Here is an 18,574-nt window from a genome sequence, read left to right as displayed (position 1 = left end):
CACTAATGTGTCATGCTAACCTGACTGTTGCCTCTCTAAAGATTGTTTTGAATAATTCTCCCAATTAAGCAAATAAAAGGCAGTGAACAGCCGTCTTAAGTTTAGATTCTTTATGACACCATTTGTTGTAGAAAAGTAAGAAATTGGTTCCTGAGTCACCTGGGTGGCTCGATGGGTTGAGTCTGCCTTTGTCTCCGGTCATGATCCCAAGGTCCTGGGATGGAAGCTCTCCCTCAAGCTCTCTGCTCAGTGGGGAGCCTGCTTCTTCTTTTCCCTCTGCTTCTTCCCTCCCTCATGCTCTCTCTCTCTAAACAAATAAGTAAAATATTTAAAAAGAAAATAAATTGGTTCTTGGCTTAAAATTAATGAGTGTATTCTGATAAATCCAAGGGCAAAAATTGTATCAATTTCATGAAACATTTTGGTTTAGTCTCCCACTAAGACAGAGTAAGCTAAGTGGTAGATATGTCATCTTATGCCAGCACAGCCAACAGACTTACTTGATAAATGGAAAAAACCAACAAAACAATGGGTAGACATTGTGCTGTGGTGATTGGCCATACAAAACCTTAGAATCCCCAGCTATCTGTACTAGTGATTCTTTTTGTGTTTTCTTTGCTTTCTGCTTGATTCTTTCAAACTCTGTAGCTAATAGATCATTCTGTTTGCTTCTCTTCATTTCCTGAGTTAGTTCAAAAAGCAGATACTGATACTGCCTGAGCACATCCATAAACTGGCTTGATTTTTAATAAATGTATGAGACAGACCCTTGAGAACCTGCAAAACAGACAAAAACAGCGGGGTTTGCTTCATGATTCACCACGGCTAAACTGAGTCCGCTTATGCATTCAAAAACTCATGTTAATAATACTCATGGGGCAGTTGCAATTTCTTTGCAGCCTGAAGCTTATACAGCTTGAAGAATCATAAGAGGAATCAATGTCTGTTGTTTTCTCCAGTATGTCCCAATATCTGGGAGAGTAATTTAAGCCTTAGGGCCTGTCACATGCAAGGTGCCTTCCAAGAAAGAACCTATTTTTTTTATTCAAACTTTGATATTCTTTTTCTTAAAGACAGAAGCCCAAATTGTAGGGTTTTTTTTTATGGAAAGCAATTTGTATTAAAATTGTATTATCTTAGAGTCATGCATAAGGAAAAAAAATGTGTGTTTGCTGAGTCTCACTTGGGACTAGTAATGCACTCTGGAAGTGTGTCATTTCTCTCCTGGGGTAGGGGATATATGTGTGTGTGTTTGTGTGTGTATGTGTGGGTACACACATACACACACATAAATATATAGGACTTGATTGATTTAACAGATTTCCAGAAATTGGGGGAGCACTGTATTGAAAAGGAACAATTTGTGTCAAGTCTCCAAGTGTGAAAAGCAAACAAAGGAGGAAAAGTTAAGTTTGACTGTAACATGAGAGACAGTGGCCCCAATGACTGGATAGAAAGGCCCTGGGATATACAACAACTTAGCTAAGGTAAAGATGTTATAAAAAAGTCAGAAAGGACAGTGATGTAGTTGCATTTTAATTTTATAAAGATCACTCTGGCCGAAGAATAATTGATAATTTTTTGAGGAAACTATAAAATTATTGGAGTCTCCTCACACTAGTAGACCGGATATAACGTATCCCGAGAGTTCAAAGGGGCTATTTGATAAACCATGCCTCAAAACTAGAATGCAGAGCAACAGCAGACAATTCATTTGGGCTCCCTATTGAGCATGGCTGCTGCCAGATTCTCCTCAGTCTGGAATTCAGTATCTTTTAAGATTGAGGCTTTCTCCAGTCTCCGCTCTTCCCAACTGCCTTAGAGTTGTCCTACATCCCGTCATACTGAATCGCTCAGATCACTGAACACAGCAACATGGTCCAAACAATTGTTTCCTTTCACAGTCTGATCTCTCTATTTCCATTTCTTTTTCATTGTTATTTTCTCAATAAGGTGTGGCTGTGCATTGCTCATTGTCCACTTAAATTTTCTCCTCAGATTTGCACCTGATCTGCGGATACCTCTGAAATCTTTCCAAAGTGACACAACTTCAGCCTAACACAACTCTGGTTCTCTATATGCATTAAATGCCATCTGGCAAGGGCAATACTAAAAGGATTCAGTTTATTACACTTGAGAACAGTAATGTCAGGAAGTATCAAAAATACATTAAGATTTTCTTTTACCTAAATGAAATGTAAATGACACCGTTTATATATTATTTTTTTCCATTATCTGAAGCCTAGTTTAATCTGTACCATTCCATCAAATTTTTTTTTAACTTCACCCATTTAAAATTAATCTTTCCTTCTTTTGTGTCCCCAAGACACATGATTAATACTTTTCTCTGCCTTTTGTCAAAATTTTATTTCAGGGGGCGCCTGGGTGGCTCAGTTGGTTAAAGCCTCTGCCTTTGGCTCAGGTCATGGTCCTGGGATCCTGAAATCTAGCCCCGAATTGGGCTTTCTGCTCAGCAGGGAGCCTGCTTCCCCCTCTCTCTCTCTGCCTCTCTCTCTGCCTGCTTGTGATCTCTGTCTGTCAAATAAATAAATAAATTCTCTTAAAAAAATTTATTTCAGGGGAACACAGACACTTTTTCTTTGACAGATTCCATAGATGAATCACCCTTTCTCAAGAATTGGAAACCAGTACTTGATTCATTAAAAAAAAAAAAATAAACACACTCACAAACTGTAAATATGGTACAAACATGTACTGGCCACGGTGATATGTTAAAGAAAATAAAGCAAACCTGCCCTCAGAGAGCTTACACTATATTAGAGGAAAACTGGAAACATCAAAGGAAGGAAATGCAGACTTATAGTAAGTGTAATAAATGTAGAGTGGGAGCTGGCAAGGAAACATGGGGATGGAGGGATGAAGGTAATAGAGACCATTTCTACCAGGTGTTAGGTTAGTGAATTCGACCAAGTTTTGGAGTGTGGTTAATTGACCTAAATCAATATGCATGTTTACAAGTAGAGGTTTCTTTAGAAAGAACAGAGATGTTCTAATAAATAAAGGTAAGTATTTGCTCTCAGATTTCCCCATGCAACCTTGCTTACCAGCCATGTTACAATGTCAGCAACTCTCAGACTGCATTTGCCACATTTCATAGGGAGCAGGAACAAGAGCAGTCATATAACCTGTTGTAAGCTTACTGAAATTCTTTTTTCTTAGATTTTATTTATTTATTTATTTGAGAGAGAGAGAGTGAGCAAGTGAGAGAGAGACAGCACAAGCAGGGGGAGAAGCAGACTCTCCATTGAGCAGGGAGCCTGACACTGGGCTTGAGCCCAGGACCTTGGGATCATGACCTGAGCCAAAGGCAGATGCTTAACCCACTGAGCCACCCAGGCGCCCCTTAAGCTTACTGAAATTCTGCTCACCGTACCGTCAGATACCCTAACAAGAACCTCTCAAGAAAAAGTTCACTGAAGGACAGATGCCGGAGTATCCTGACAGCAGCACCCTCTTGAGTTCTCCGTCAACTGAGAAACAAAGAATCAAACTGAGTTCTAGATCCAGGGAATTGCTTCAAAGGTTTTATCCAGTAAGGGTTGTGGAATTCTTATATTTTTATTACCCAAGGGAAGGAATATCTGAACATACTTTTGGAGTAACAATATATTGAGGGAAAATTGTATTTAATTCCAAAGACTTCATCAGCAAAACCTTCAAATATGGAGGCAATGGTCTAGGAAGCAATTTCTGTATAGAAAACTGGTAACCAAGTGGTTAACGGAACTCCTCTCAGCTGCATATTACTAAGAGCAGCTACAATGTTTTACCCAGACTTTCTGCCTTTAAATTTCCTTAACATCCTTCAGAAGGGTAGATTTGAGACTTGCCCTCCTGTCTCCTTGTTTGGCTGCCTCTAGAATAAAGCCTTGCTTTGCTGCACACACCATGTCTTGGTGACTGTCTGCTGCATGCCTGGCGGAAGAACTTGGGTTCAGTTACAATCTTGGTGAGCCAAGCAGGAGCCCTTTGCTTTGGTTTGTAAGTCCGTGTCCACTAACAGGAGTCTGGTGATAAGTCTCAAAAGCAGCCTAGACCCTTGTCCTATGGACCATTTTGGGGCTGGGGTGGGGGTGTCCCATCTCTACGGTGGCAAGGTATGGTTTGGGTTTCAGTTTGGACAGACATCCCTTGGTGAGTATTTCCCGTGCAACCGGAGGTGAGTTCCCTTCTTTCTCCTGCTTAGTTTGGCTTCGATTCTTTCACCCATTTAACTGACTCCAAATACAGGTCTTTGGTTCTCTTGGCCTCCTTTTCTTGCTTAAGAAAAGGCTATCTAGGAAGCCATCTGGTTCGGCAGGCGAAGTTCTGACTTTTAGGGCGGAACCAGCGCTCATGGAGATGCTCTGAGTTTCATTTGGTTTGTTTACTGCTGCGGCTTATGGTAAAAACAGCTTTGTTCTCACTGGAGAATGAGGAATGAACTCTTGATTCCCTCATGCAGCCCTCTGTCCAAAACCGGACAATCTTTTTTTTTTCTTTTTTTTTTTTTTTAATGCTGGCTACAATACTTATTAGACTCCAGAAAAATGGCCAATGAATAGATCCATACATTGTAATTAGATTTGTGTGATAAAAGGGAGATATTGAAAAGTGGACCTTTAAAATGTTGTTTGCATCCTGTTTGTATACTTGTGTTTCCCCGTATATCGTAAACGTGAGATATCTTCTCTACCTCTGGATGGCTATGCTAAAATTAATTTGTAAAAGAGCTTTACTTTGTCAATTCAAAGCTAAGCACTTATAAAAACTGGGCATTCTAAAACTCAAAGACTGAAACTGTTGTTTTGCAAGTTCACATGATCTCGGAAGATATTCAATATTAAAGCTAAATTAAGGTTGTTTTAATTAAAATGGACATGTGTTTAGAATTATCAACATTAAATATGAAATTTTTACTGCCTGTGTTTACTGAAAGTCAAGTAAGTTCATGTTATCTCCATTGCAAAATCTGTCAGAAAAGAAAAAAAAATGAAGTTTGTCTAATGCCTCATGAAGTTGTATGAGTAATCTAAGAATAAACAGATGTAAGTAACTTTAATAAATGTAACTGAATACTGGAAATACTAAGGGAAACAGCCATTTAGGCAAGGGAAATGAGACTGGTTATTTAAAGATGGTAAACTTAGGACAAAATCTGTCCTAATATAAAAAGGAGAGCTGTAGAAGGTTTGTGAGAAGGGACTCTTTGGAAAGGAATTTTGTATGTGGTATAGACTGACTAAGATTACGTAAATCAGTTTATTAGTGAAGAGAAGGAAGTGTAAGATTGAGCAAGATGGGGCAGTAGTTGAGCAGTGACACAGTATCAACAGAAGCCTTAACTAGTTCTCTAAGGAGCTCCAAAAGTTGGATTACCCTTCAGAACTCTCCTAAATTCAGGCAAAAGGACTGGGATTTTATAACAGTCCTAGGATGTGACCACCTGGGCAGAGGGCATGCCCTTGGCAAGGCAGCTGTCTTCAGTCCAGGAGATCCCTGATGGCCTCTGAGAGCTGAGGACAGTTGGCAGCATTCTTACAACTGGAAGTCCTGACGGAGATTCCGGTCAGCACATCAGAGCATCTATGGAGGAACTCAAATCCACGCAGTGCCTTGGATGTCCTTGTCTCAATAAGTATATATCAACATGGGAGATGACAGGAAGGAATAAAGGGACGGCACACATTTTTTTTTAATTCCCCTTGATGGCATAAAGGGATTTTAATATCAGAAATACACCAGTATAAAACTGGAATTTGGTTTTGCTATTAAAATGAGTTTCCTTAGATTATTGGTCTAAATTTTAAACAAAGGTTTTTCTTTAATCTGCCTAGGAAAAAAAATACATTTCTATATTTCTGTCTTTATTAAGCCATTGGTTATTTAAAGTTGAATCTTCTCAATATTAAAAGAGCTAAGTTTTTTGTTTTTTGTTTTTTCACAACTATGTAACCCTCTGCATTTGTCTTAGAATCTCTTACTGCCACCTTGGCTAAATAGATCATTACTAAGTTCCATGATGATCTGTAATCTTATTTAAGCATGTCCTTTAAAACCTCATGATATTTCACAAACTTCCCAAAATTCAACTTCTAAATGAAGTATTTTGTACTAACTAAGCTTATTTTTTTGGGACATCAAATTACATGGGAAGCACTGTCAGATAAGTGATGATAATCCTTCTTAAGTTTTATTTTATGGTTGAATGTTATAACTATTCTAGAAATTATACAGAATCCCTAAGGTTTTGAAAGAGTCTGGTCTAACTATCATCACTTGCAATTTTAATTATTAAAGTGTTGTATGTTACAGAATTCCACTGTAATGACAAATACAGGTCTCTGTTACCTTTAAGATCACAAAACTAAACTACAAATTTCTAGAACTAATGGGAAATCTGTATTCAAAGAGACTCTTGTTTTGAACATTGCTGGTTCTCTACTGTTTGCTCTTCCAGATTTAATGCTATCTATAACATACAGAAATTTGGAAAATATTTCTTTGTAAATAAATATGAAACATTTATATTTTTCATCCTATGATCCTTCCAAAATTAAAAAAAATTTTCAGTGTGTATTCTTATATTTTCATGACAATGTATTTATTTGCATAAGTTCAATAAGTCTGGTCTCCTTATGACAGGACACAATTGGAAATACTGGTTATTTTACCAAGGTTCTGAGTCATCAGTCATATTTTAGGGAGATGTTCATAGACTCAGATATGACCAGATAGTTTTAAGGAGCTAAAGTTGACTTTATGGAACCAATGAAGCCCCTTAGAAAAATTGTCCTGGTACTTTGCTTATAGGACTCCAAGCAGCCTTACCAGGAGAGTAAAGAACATTACTTCCTGGCATATACAGGAACTTCAGGATATTTTGGGGACTTATAGAAGAGAGGAATTCCCCAAATATACAGGTATTACAGCTAAAGCCTGATGGCAAGTATTTGGCTTGGCTTCTTAGCCTTGAGACTGTTAAAAGTTCATTAGGAAATTCCTTATGAGCACTTCCAGTAAAGCAGACAAAACAAAACAAAACAAACAAACAAACAAAAAAACCCTATATGGCCAATCACTATTCTTATTGTGTTTATGTAAATAATGAAGCCAAGTTTTTTAAAATTGGGCTTATTTTACAAACAAATTAGTTTTAATTTGGCTCTCTTTGGAAATGAGGGTGATTTTAGAGAGAAATTATGTTTCAGTAACATGCCTTTGTGGATATGAGATTCTAGCTCTGATTAGCTATCTTAGAGTGTTTGTTGTTTGCCTAACAAATGACTGGATCCTGAATTCTTCTGGTTTTCTCAAATATCTGTCAAGACTCTCCAAACTAATGTTTCCAATTTTTTCCCCCATTCTCTTGACTTGAAATCACCAAGAACTAAAACTGCTCTATTTTTCATGAAGCCCTGGAAACTGAACCTAGCAACTTGAGGTAAACTTTAGAGAAAATTTTTCACAAAGCCCATGTTAGATGATCCTCATGCCTATTGCTGTCTAGCCACTCAGAAAGATCACCAGAGACCCACAGATAACTGAGTAAGTTTATTTCAGCCATCCTAATTAGATGGATCTACCATTGGAAAATCCAGACACTGAAATGTTTTTGGATGGAACAGCTTTATGGATCAAAGACAATGAAGATCTGAATGCAATGGTGACCCATCAGCTGTTGTCCATTGTTGAGAACACCAGAAATTACACCATTGAATTGCCCAAAAGAACATTTAGGCAGATCAAGCTGCCAAGCTGGCAGTCCATACAAAAAGCCCAAAGCTTTCTGTAATGATTTTAGTACCAGACATAGATGTAACTAAATAACAACCTCAGTTTTCCTTGGTGGACCTCAGAAGAGCTAAGGAATGGCGTTTGGACACCATTTTGCATTAAAATCAGCTGGAAATACATTGATTCCTTATCCCAGAACATCTTACAGAAGAAATGATTAACCATATTCACCAAAAGCACCCATTGTGGGTATGATGCTGTTCTTCAATGGATCTGGAATTATATTGCAGGTCCCAGCCTTCAGAGAACTGTTCCAAAAATGTGACCCTGCAGTAAAAACAATCCTAAGACTGGGCTCTCACCAGCTCTAAAATGTATACAACTTATGTTGGGGTCCGTTATCAAAGGAATGAGACTGAGACAAAGTGAGTTATGCAAAGGTTTATTCTATGCCAAGCATTAGAAGTCAGACTGACCAGCCAGGGCTGCCTCCAAAGAGAGCAACCCCGTCCCAATCTCATAGACTGGTTTTATAGGGCATAACCACAGACCCAAGGTATGTGGCTTCTATTGTTAAGGCGTTTACTCCCGGAATTGATACCCAGAACCGATACCAGGAACTACTGGGGTGTTTATTCCCGGAATGAAGTCCGTGGATGTAAACAACAATATGGCTACCTAGGCAATATGGAGTTGCTCTGGCTAAGCAGGCCCTAATAGTTAAACAGGTTTTAACATTAAATTGGCCCTAACACGGAGGCACTGAACCTGGAAAAGGGTGGCAGGTAGATTTTATCACAATGCCATAAACAACAGGTGACTTTTAGTATTTGCTAATATTTGTAGATCCCTATGCAAGCTGGTTTGAAGCCTTACCATGACCTTCAGAAAAGGCCTCCAAAACTGTCAAAACAGTCTTAAGCAAAATCATTCCTAGAATTGGATTGCTGTTAATAATTCAGAGCAACAATGGAGCAGCATTTGTGGCAAAAGTGACCCAGGCAGGGTCCCATGCCTTGGGCATTCAATGGAAAGTACACATTTTATGGAGAGTCTACCCAACTGGGAAAAAAAAAATGAACTTTTGGCAAAGATATGCCAAGAAAGCAACTGAACTTGGGAAAAAGCTTCTTGGGTAAGAGTGGCCCCTAGAAGCAGGCTTGAATTAAGTTTCTATGAAATGTTATGTGGAAGCCTCTTTCTACACTCATTCATGACCTAGAAGTCCCCATTAGGGAACTGGATACTATCAGTTACATTCAATATAGCAGGATGATGTACCTCAGAGATGTGCCCTTACACCTCCTGAATCTTGGAGACTTGGGGTTATTTAAGATCTGGAAGAGCAAGCAACCAGAGTACCAGCTCCAACCTTGTTGGACAGGACCTTATGAGGTGCTACTAACTCTACTTTCTTCAGTGAAACTACAGGGAATTAAGCCAAGGATTCATCACACTCAAAGGACAAGAATCCATAGGTTCGCTATACTCAATCAGCAAAGAAAACATTGAAAAAAAGTTGCTTGTTCTAGCAAGCCTCTGATGGACCTGAAACTACTATTTAGGAGAGGTGGTCTGAAGAAATCAATAAGTACAACAAGCTTCTTGGTTATAGCAAACTTCCCCTGAGACCCTAGATAAAATACACCGATAACCAAAGTACAAAAACTTTGGTAATATAGAATGTTGGGTTTCAACCTGGAACTAAATGCCTCATTCTTCTAACCCCAATCTTCCCTCCATTTCAGCAGAAAGTGTCCATCATCCTAATTCCCTCAAGAATGAGGAATGACCGGGGCGCCTGGGTGGCTCAGTGGGTTAAGGCCTCTGCCTTCGGCTCAGGTCGTGATCCCAGGGTCCTGGGATCGAGCCTACATTGGGCTCTCTGCTCCTCAGGGAGCCTGCTTCCTCCTCTCTCTCTGCCTGCCTCTCTGCCTAGTTGTGATTTCTCTCTGTCAAATAAATAAAATATTAAAAAAAAAAAAGAATGAGGAATGACCAAAAGACAGTGGGGATTAAAACTAGTAAACAAAGAGTTAATGGGACAACTCTCAGGTGCAGTTTTTAACAGATCTTTTTCATCTACCTTTAAATTACTCTACTTCTTAGAAGGGCAGACTTGAGGCTTGTCCTCCTGTCTCCTCATATGGTTGCCTCTAGAATAAACCTTTCCTTTGCTGCATACTCCATGTTTCAGTGATGGTCTTTGCCATGGCATCAGGCAGAGGGACTTGAGTTTGGTTACAGTCATCCCAAAGTATGCACTATTTATAAGGTATGACAAATATTAAATAACTTTACCTAGGATACAGATTAATAACAATGTTAATTTTCTGGGAAAAAGAAAATGTGGGACCAGAAAAAACTTTCTAGTAGAGATACACCTGAATTGATTGAGAGATGAATGAGAGGTATCTAGCCTATGCAGGAAAAGGGTATCTAGGTAGAATGCACAGTAGTACATAGGGCTAGAAAAGTCCTATTTCTAATTGTCTCCTAATACTTATTCACTCCTTTTTCTATGAAATATAAATACTCACTGGTTAACTAAGCATATGGCCACCTAAAATAAAAATAACATATTGTAGCACCTTATCAATTACTTGTTGCCATTAACTAAGTTTGGTCAGTGGTATAACAAAAGTGAGATATTCAACTTTTTAAAAAATGATTTATTTAATTTTATTTTGAGTGTAGTTTATATACGTTGCTACATTAGTTTTCAGCATAAAAGGTAATTATTTAATTTCTGTATGTTATTTAATGCTCGCCACAAGTACAGCTACTGTCACCTTACAGTGCAATTACAGTATCATTGACTATATATCCTATGCTGTACCTTTTATTCTCATGACTTACTCTGTAATTGGAAGCCTGTGTCTCCCATTCCCCTTCACCAATTTTGCCTCCACCCCCTTTCCTTCTGGCAACGCTGAGTTTGTTCTCTGTATTTATAGGTCTGATTTCTGCTTTTTGTTAATTAATTTGTGGAATCTTAAAAAAAAAAAGATTCTTAAAGGGTGAGGGTGCACTCCTTCCACTTTTCGTTTGTCCTGTTGTTTGAACTGTAGTGGTGAAAGGTAGGGCTACCTTCAGCCTTCAGGACAAGAGTGTGGAGAATTCTACAATGGGATTTTAGCATTTATGTACATTTCCCAAGTAAGAAGTGCTGCCAACTTTTTCACACTGCCTGCAAGGATATTTGTAAATCAAACAGCTAGAAAGGTAGAGACTATGTCTTTCTTAGGGGCAGAGAACAGATGTGTCCCTTGACCAGAATAATAAAGATAACATCTCCCTTCAGAGCAAAACTTGGGCAGCTTTGTCGACACGTTTCTTTAAAGAATTGCATTTCTTCAACTCAGTATTCCTCAGATGTGAGAAAGGCCAAGGCCCACTGCACGCACAATATTTACTTGAGCCTCTATTGTCCTATTGGGCTTTGAGGTAGAGGGTGGACAACAAGAACCAATGTGAACTTGAAGATCATGGTGCTTAGTTTGCTGTGAATAATAGCAATTGTTCTCTGACCTAGGAGTCTCCTGTCTTTGGCCAGCATCTACAAAACTATGATGGACTAATTTCTTAGATTTCAAGTAGTAAAAAATATTCAGATTTCTCACAATTCTTGACAAAGGGCCATATTCTACAGATGATATGTTTTAAAGTGAAAACAGCCTGGGTCTCATGCTAGCCCTTTTAAATACATTTGAACCCATATCCTAACTAGTACAGGATTTGTTTCCTGAAATTGCTATATTTTATTTTCTAAAATATGAAATGTGCGACACTCATTTAGAGGGCACATGGCAAGTAGGTCTCAAAGCACTGAGACCAGGTCACTAAACTTGAGGTAAAATTCATCTGAGTGTTGAATAAACACACAAGTCAGGGAAAATAGTGGAGAAGACTGATTCTTGCCCTTCTCAGCAAAATTCAGAGGAGTTCAGTTAAATCAGGGATCTTACTGATCTCATATTATCCACAGCAAACTGAACTATGTACCTGATGATTCCTAAGAATGTTATTTCTCTGTCCTTTTCTCATCACCTCAGAATGAAATCCCAGCTCTGCAGCATGGCATCAATGCCTGTGTTATCAGCCTAGTCTTTACATCTACCAGCTGCATCTCTCCTTTCCCCTCTTCCATAACCCCCCTTCCATCAGTATGACATACCTGCCACTCTTTATTTATCACCTGCTATGACCTTTCTTGCCTCTTGTCTTTATACATAATGTCTTCCCTGTATGTGATGCTTTCCCCCATTTCTTCATCTTACAAATTTCCACTCATCTTTCAACTCTAAAATGTCACGTTTCCTTTCTTGCTGTGAAATTGTCAGCTGCCACTTCCTATCTTGTCAGTGCATTCACGTCTAGCATCAGACTCTTCTCTGCTCCTCAGATTCTCAACATCTAATTTGTCATTGTAGTGAAGCAAAGCAGGGAATCAACCTAAGTCATGATTAAACAGCTTATGAAGGGAGATCTGGGAAAATAATTGTATATGAAGTTATATGCACACATTCTAGCATTTATTCTAACTGCTTGAGAGTCTATTGTTTCTATCCTTTGGTTATTTTTAGAACTTTATAATTATAGTAATAGTTATTATTCATTTGTTCATTTTAATTCTTAGTCACTTAGCAAATTTATGTTTCAGAATAAGTGGATTAGAGATAATGTTAGCTGATACCATGTTATTTGTAGAGTACACAATTTTCAGAATCTTTCAAGTATTAAGATACATCTATTAGTTTTAATGGTGGATTCATAGAGCAGTCCAAGAGGACACTACTGTGTTTTACAAAAATTACATTTTTATCATTTTTTTCAAAGCTCATTTTTGAGGAAAAAATCATGCATTTACTATTGTCAAGTAATCCTGCCTTAATATTAATCACTATATTAATTGCTGTAGTTGCAATTGCATTGTTCCTCTGTAGCCTATATAATACTATATAGTCTATATAGAAAGACATTAAAAGGGACATGTACCAAATGAAAGAACCCACTGATAACATAGCCTAGGCTTTCATAAGTAATTTATAAAATAAGAGCTACCATACATTAAACATTTATGTTACAAAAGGGATTGTCAAATATTGTCATTTTTATCAAGGCATTATATAAATTTCTTTTTTGTATAATCCTTGTGTTACTGGATTTTATTAATGGAGGGTTCATACAGAAGAAAGAGACTTACTGAATAGTGGTTTGTAATAGCCATAATTATATTAAAGAAGTCATTGATGTTATAACTTGTGAACTTTACAGGAATATTTAATTTCCAAATAAAAGGCTATACTAATAGGCTCAATATTTGACTTCTAAAATGTAAGCAATATGCTTAATTATCATTAGTTTCTATGTACATTTAGCTATATATTTGTATATTAGCATTTTAAATGATTTTGGGGAAAGAAAATACGGGATATATTATTGCATAGAAATACTTCATTAGCAATGCTGGGTTCAGATAAATCAATACTGTACTTTATAAATGTAATGTGTATACATAAAAAAGCAGCTTGAAGTCAACAATTCCCTTAAAATTATAGAAAAAAAAAGGATACTTTTCTTATATATAAATTATGTACCAGGAACTGTGCAAGATCCCTTGTGTGAAGATACTTACTCAATAAGTAAGATTTCTGCAAAAAACATTTAAATTTTAATAATACTTCATGATTATAGCATACTTGTTTTGAGTTAGATCTTCACAGAAATAAATGAAGCTCAGATTTCATGAAGTGTTTAGGATGACAAAAACTTCTCCATTTCATTTCTGGGTGCTTCTGTAAGTTAAACTGTCCAATACATGTTCTTTAAAACGTTCCTCTTGATTAATTTCAACTTACTGAAGATTGAGATTTAGCAGATAACTGTGAGTAACCAAGCAAAGAGGCATTACAACCATAAAGCACACACTTGGGAGGTCAGAAACATTTTATCACGGCAGGCATTCAGAGAAACATAAACAGCTTTAAATAAAAAGTCTCTAGGATTTGAAATCAGTTTAAACAGCATATTTTAGTTACTAAATTATATTAGAGCATGCATTTGCAAATCTAAGACCTGCATGACTTTATATACTAAATAATAATATCTTCCTAAGCGTTTACTTCAACATAATACTATACTTTTCAGTTTCTATTTACCAATATATTAATTGTAATATCCATTGATAAAGCAAAAATTCCACTTCTAATCTTATTAAAACACATGTGAGACTCATACGGTGATAGAAAATTTATTTTTAAAAGCCTTCTTTTCTACATTTTTGTCATTCAGACTATAGTATTAAATCCTGTTTTTCTGATTGTGTTTTTAGGTTATATTCAGTTGGAGGTCGTGATGGGAGTTCCTGTTTGAGTTCAATGGAATATTATGACCCTCATACAAATAAGTGGAACATGTGTGCTCCAATGTGTAAGCGGAGAGGGGGTGTTGGAGTGGCCACCTGCGATGGGTTTCTCTATGCGGTAGGAGGTCACGATGCTCCTGCTTCAAATCATTGTTCCCGGTTACTAGATTATGTAGAAAGGTAAGATCCAAGGTCTCAGTTATACTGAGAGAGAAATAATGTAAATTATACTGATGCCTAGTTCAAGTGATTATAAAAACTGCATAATTTAAGAAGGGTAAATTCTGCTTTTTAAATCTCTTCTGTGTCTTTATCCCATTCCCCCCGCCCTCATACACATATGCACAACACTTTCATTCTTCTTCTTTATTTTTTTTAAATTTTAATTCCAGCATAGTTAACATCCAATGTTATATTAGTTTCAGGTATATGATATAGTGATTCAACAATTCTGTATATTACTCAGTGCTCATCAAGATAACTGTACTCTTAGGACACCTGGGTGGCTCAATCTTTTAAGCATCTGCCTTTGGCTCGGGTCATGATCCTAGGGTCCTGGGATCCAGCCCCACATTGGGCACCCTGCTCAGTGGGGATCCTGCTTCTCCCTTTCCCTCTGCTGTTCCCCCTGCTTGTGCTATCTAGCTTGCTCTCTCTCAGATAAATAATAAATAAAAATCTTTTTAAAAAAAGTATAGTTTTTTTTTTTTTCTTTTAGAGAAAGGGAGGGGAGATAGAGGGAGAAAGAGACTCTTAAGCAGGCTCCACAGCCAGCATGGAGCCTAACATGGAGCTCAACCTCACACCCCTGAGCTGATGAGCCAAAATTAGGAGTGGGCTGCTTAACCAATTGAGCCACCTAGGTGCCCCAGGATAAGTGTACTCTTAATCGTCTTCACATATTTCACCCATTCCCCATTCGCCTCCTCCTGATAACCATCTATTTGTTCCCTATAGTTGAGGTGTTTTTTTTTTTTTTATTTGCCTCCTTTTTCCCCTTTGTTTTGTTTCTTAAATTCCACATATAAGTGAAATCATATGGTATCTTTCTCTGATTGGCTTATTTAGCTTAGCATTATACTCTCTAGCTCCATCCATGTTGCTGCAAATGGCAAAATTTTCTTTTTATGGCTGAATAATATTCCATTATATATATATGATATATATATCATATATATGATATTCCATTATATATATATCATATCTATATATATATCTTCTTTATTCATTTATCTGTTGATGGACACTTTGGCTGCTTGCATAATTTAGCTATTGTAAATAATGCTACAATAAACATAGGGATGCATACATTCTTCCAAATTAGTGTTTTTGTATTCTTTGGGTAAATATCCACTAGTGTGGTTATTGAATCATATGGTAGTTCTGTTTTTCTCCACATCTTTGCCAACATTTATTGTTTCTTGTGTTTGATTTTCGCCATTCTGATAGGTGATATCTCATATATGAGATGATATCTCATTGTGGTTTTGATTAACAGTTCCCCAAGGATGAGTGATGTTGAACATCTTTTCATGTCTGTTGTCCATTTGAAGGTCTTCTTTGGAGAAATGTCTGTTTATGTCTTCTTACCACTTTTTAATTGGAATTTTTTTTTTTTTTTTGGTGTTGAGTATTATAAGGTCTTTATATATTTTGGATACTAACCCTTTATCAGATCTGTTATTTGCAAACATTTTCTCCCATTTCAGTAAGTTTAGGTCTTTTAGTTTTGTTGATGGTTTCCTTTGTTATGCAGAAGCTTTTTATTTTTATGTAGTCCCAATAGTTTATTTTTGCTTTTGTTTCCTCCACCTCAGGAGTAATAACTAGAAAAATGTTGCTACAATTAATGTCAGAGCAATTACTGCCCACATTCTCTTCCACGATTTTTTATGGTTCAGGTCTCACACTTAGGTCCTTATTCCATTTTGAGTTTATTTTTATATATGGTGTAAGAAAGTTAGTCCAGTTTCATTCTTTTGCATGTTGCTGTCCGGTTTTCTCAATACCAGTTGTGGAAGACACAGTCCATTTCCCAAGGCACATTCTTGCCTCTTTGTCAAAGATTAACTGACCATATAATTTTGGGTTTATTTCTGGCCTTACTTTCATTCTTTTTTGTTTTATTTTTTCCATCCTTTTCCCCTCCTACTCTCTTTCTTATGTCCCTCCTTTTTTCCTTCAACTAATATTTGAAACCCTGTTGGTTTTTTCACAAGAATTTAAAGTAAGATTTTAAAAGATCCTTTAAAACAGTTTTAAGTAATCTATTTATAAATACTTGGTATTTCTCTTTTTAAAGATTAAATATTTTATTGTTCTATTCATCCTATCTTGTTCTACTACTCCCTTCAATCTCTCAAAGGTGAATTATGGACTGTGTTTTGTGTCATAATGGAAGACAGACCCTTAATGGAAGACTGACTTATTACAAGTCTATTTTCTATAATCCTGGTCCTCTTTTAATTATTCCTAAAAATGGCCAAGTTCACAAAGGTCTGGAGTGGAAAGTCACCTTGGCTTTAGGCTTGGTCCAACAACCCAAACACTTCCTGGCATAGTTATAGCTAAATTCTCTCTAAGGGCTGTACCTCACTTACAACTATTACATTCTGTGCAGTAAGGATTAGAGAATTAGTGAGCCCTAGGATGATATTTCTTATTACATAAAGATACATGCTTATATATAGGGAAGTGAGACTTGGGAATACCCAGGTCAACTGTTTTATCAGTTGGGGTAGAATAAGTAATTCTACTGTAATGAATAACTTCAAAATTCTCTGTGACTTAATATCATAATTTTTTCTTTCTAATGTTACATGTCCACGACAGATCCATGATATCATTGCTCTGTTACTCAGATTGGCATATAAGCTACAATATAAGCACTGCTGGAATCAAAAGGGAAATGTATACATAATGTTCACAGATTCCTAAAGATTCCACATGCCAGTAACATAATTCTCTTTTCTTCATACATTGGCAAACCAGTTACATGGCCACAGAAAACTTCATGAGGGTAGGATAACTTCTATATGAGAGAAGAACAAGAGATATTCGGTGGATTGCAGTGATGAGCATAACAATTTTCCTCTTAACATTAAGAAACCACATCCATTATATTCATGTTTACAAGTGGTTTAGTCAATGGCAGAAAGGTGCTCTATCTTTTATATTGTTCTAAGGATAGGTGATGGTTTTTGCTAAGAATAAGGCCATTGGCAGAGATAGCTTTAGGTAAACAGACTCTGTTCAAACTTAAACCACTTCTTGAATAAAACATATTTAATGTTATTGCTACTATGTGAAATGGACTGTAGATATATGGCTATCTAGGCACAGGAAGAAAGCATTATACTCAATACAGTTTCACTTCAACATTCTCTTGTCCAGTGAAATTAGGAACTACAGGTGTTATGGCAGACAGTGGTCAGAGTCCAAATAAAGAGATGTATGCTTTCATATACACAAACATGAAATAATTCATTTTAAAAATACTGCTAATAGACTGACAGCTCAGTCACATTTTCCTCTGCTAAATTCTTGGGAAAAATAGCAAGAAAGATTAATATGATGTGGCTCCTATTTTTACTATGTATCTTATATAAATGTTACTAATGAAATGATATTTCATTTATTCTCTTTTAACTTACTGTATAATGTATTGCAATGCTGTTTGTGAACAGAGGCATAAATAATTCAGTCTAGGAGTACATTTATGATGCAAAATTAGACTTAAATAAGCAGAGCTATTTTAAGTTATAGGAGTACTGTGAGTATGCGCAGCTTAAATAATGCAGAAGCACACAGCATTATCATGATTCTTATCCCAGCTCACATTATGTGTCAGATTAATAGCATTTTTGAGCTTTCTGTAACATATATTATATATTGATGATTTCACGTGTAAATCATCAATAAATCAAAGTACATAATAGTACTCTGTAGAATTATTTTACACATGTAATGTAAAGACTATTTTTCAGTATATAACTATAGGAAAACAAACTATTAGGAATAACAAGTAGTGTACAATGGTATCTATTATAGATCGATAGAACAAATTTTATTGTAGGACAATGATTTCTCATATTATATAATAGTGCTGTTAAAGTACAGTTATATAAGATAACAAAAGTTATAAAGGGTCAGGCTGTCTTGAACACAAAAAATTCTGGCTCCTCAAATCAGAGCAGGAATGATGGCAAGAACTTGGCAAAGATAAGGAGTTTAGAATAGTTGATGGAATGGTGAATAGTAGTTTTGCAGCCAAGCCTCACTCTAATAAGAGCATCTTAGTGGACAAAATCAGTGTCCAAAAGATGCAGTAAGTTCTAGCAGAATTGCCCAGAAGGTGCAATCCATTAGACAAAACATTTATCTATTTTACTTACTCTACAAATATTATTTTGCATATATTTTTCACTATGCTAACTCAAGCTTAAAACTTACTAGAAAAAAAGAGACAGA

At 36.5% G+C, this 18,574-nt stretch overlaps 1 protein-coding gene across 1 annotated transcript in view; it reads left to right on the top strand.

The window, feature by feature from the left end:
• Positions 1–18,574, top strand: part of KLHL1 (kelch like family member 1) — a 393,822-nt gene that overhangs the window by 351,492 nt on the left and 23,756 nt on the right. Inside the window, exon 9 of the mRNA XM_045978113.1 lies at positions 14,072–14,284. Coding sequence (XP_045834069.1) covers positions 14,072–14,284 — 213 coding nt within the window. The remainder of the gene's footprint in view (positions 1–14,071; positions 14,285–18,574) is intronic.

The sequence above is a fragment of the Meles meles genome, chromosome 14 (assembly GCF_922984935.1).
Source record: "Meles meles chromosome 14, mMelMel3.1 paternal haplotype, whole genome shotgun sequence".
NCBI lineage: Eukaryota > Metazoa > Chordata > Mammalia > Carnivora > Mustelidae > Meles > Meles meles.
This window is presented reverse-complemented; position numbering and strand designations above follow the sequence as displayed.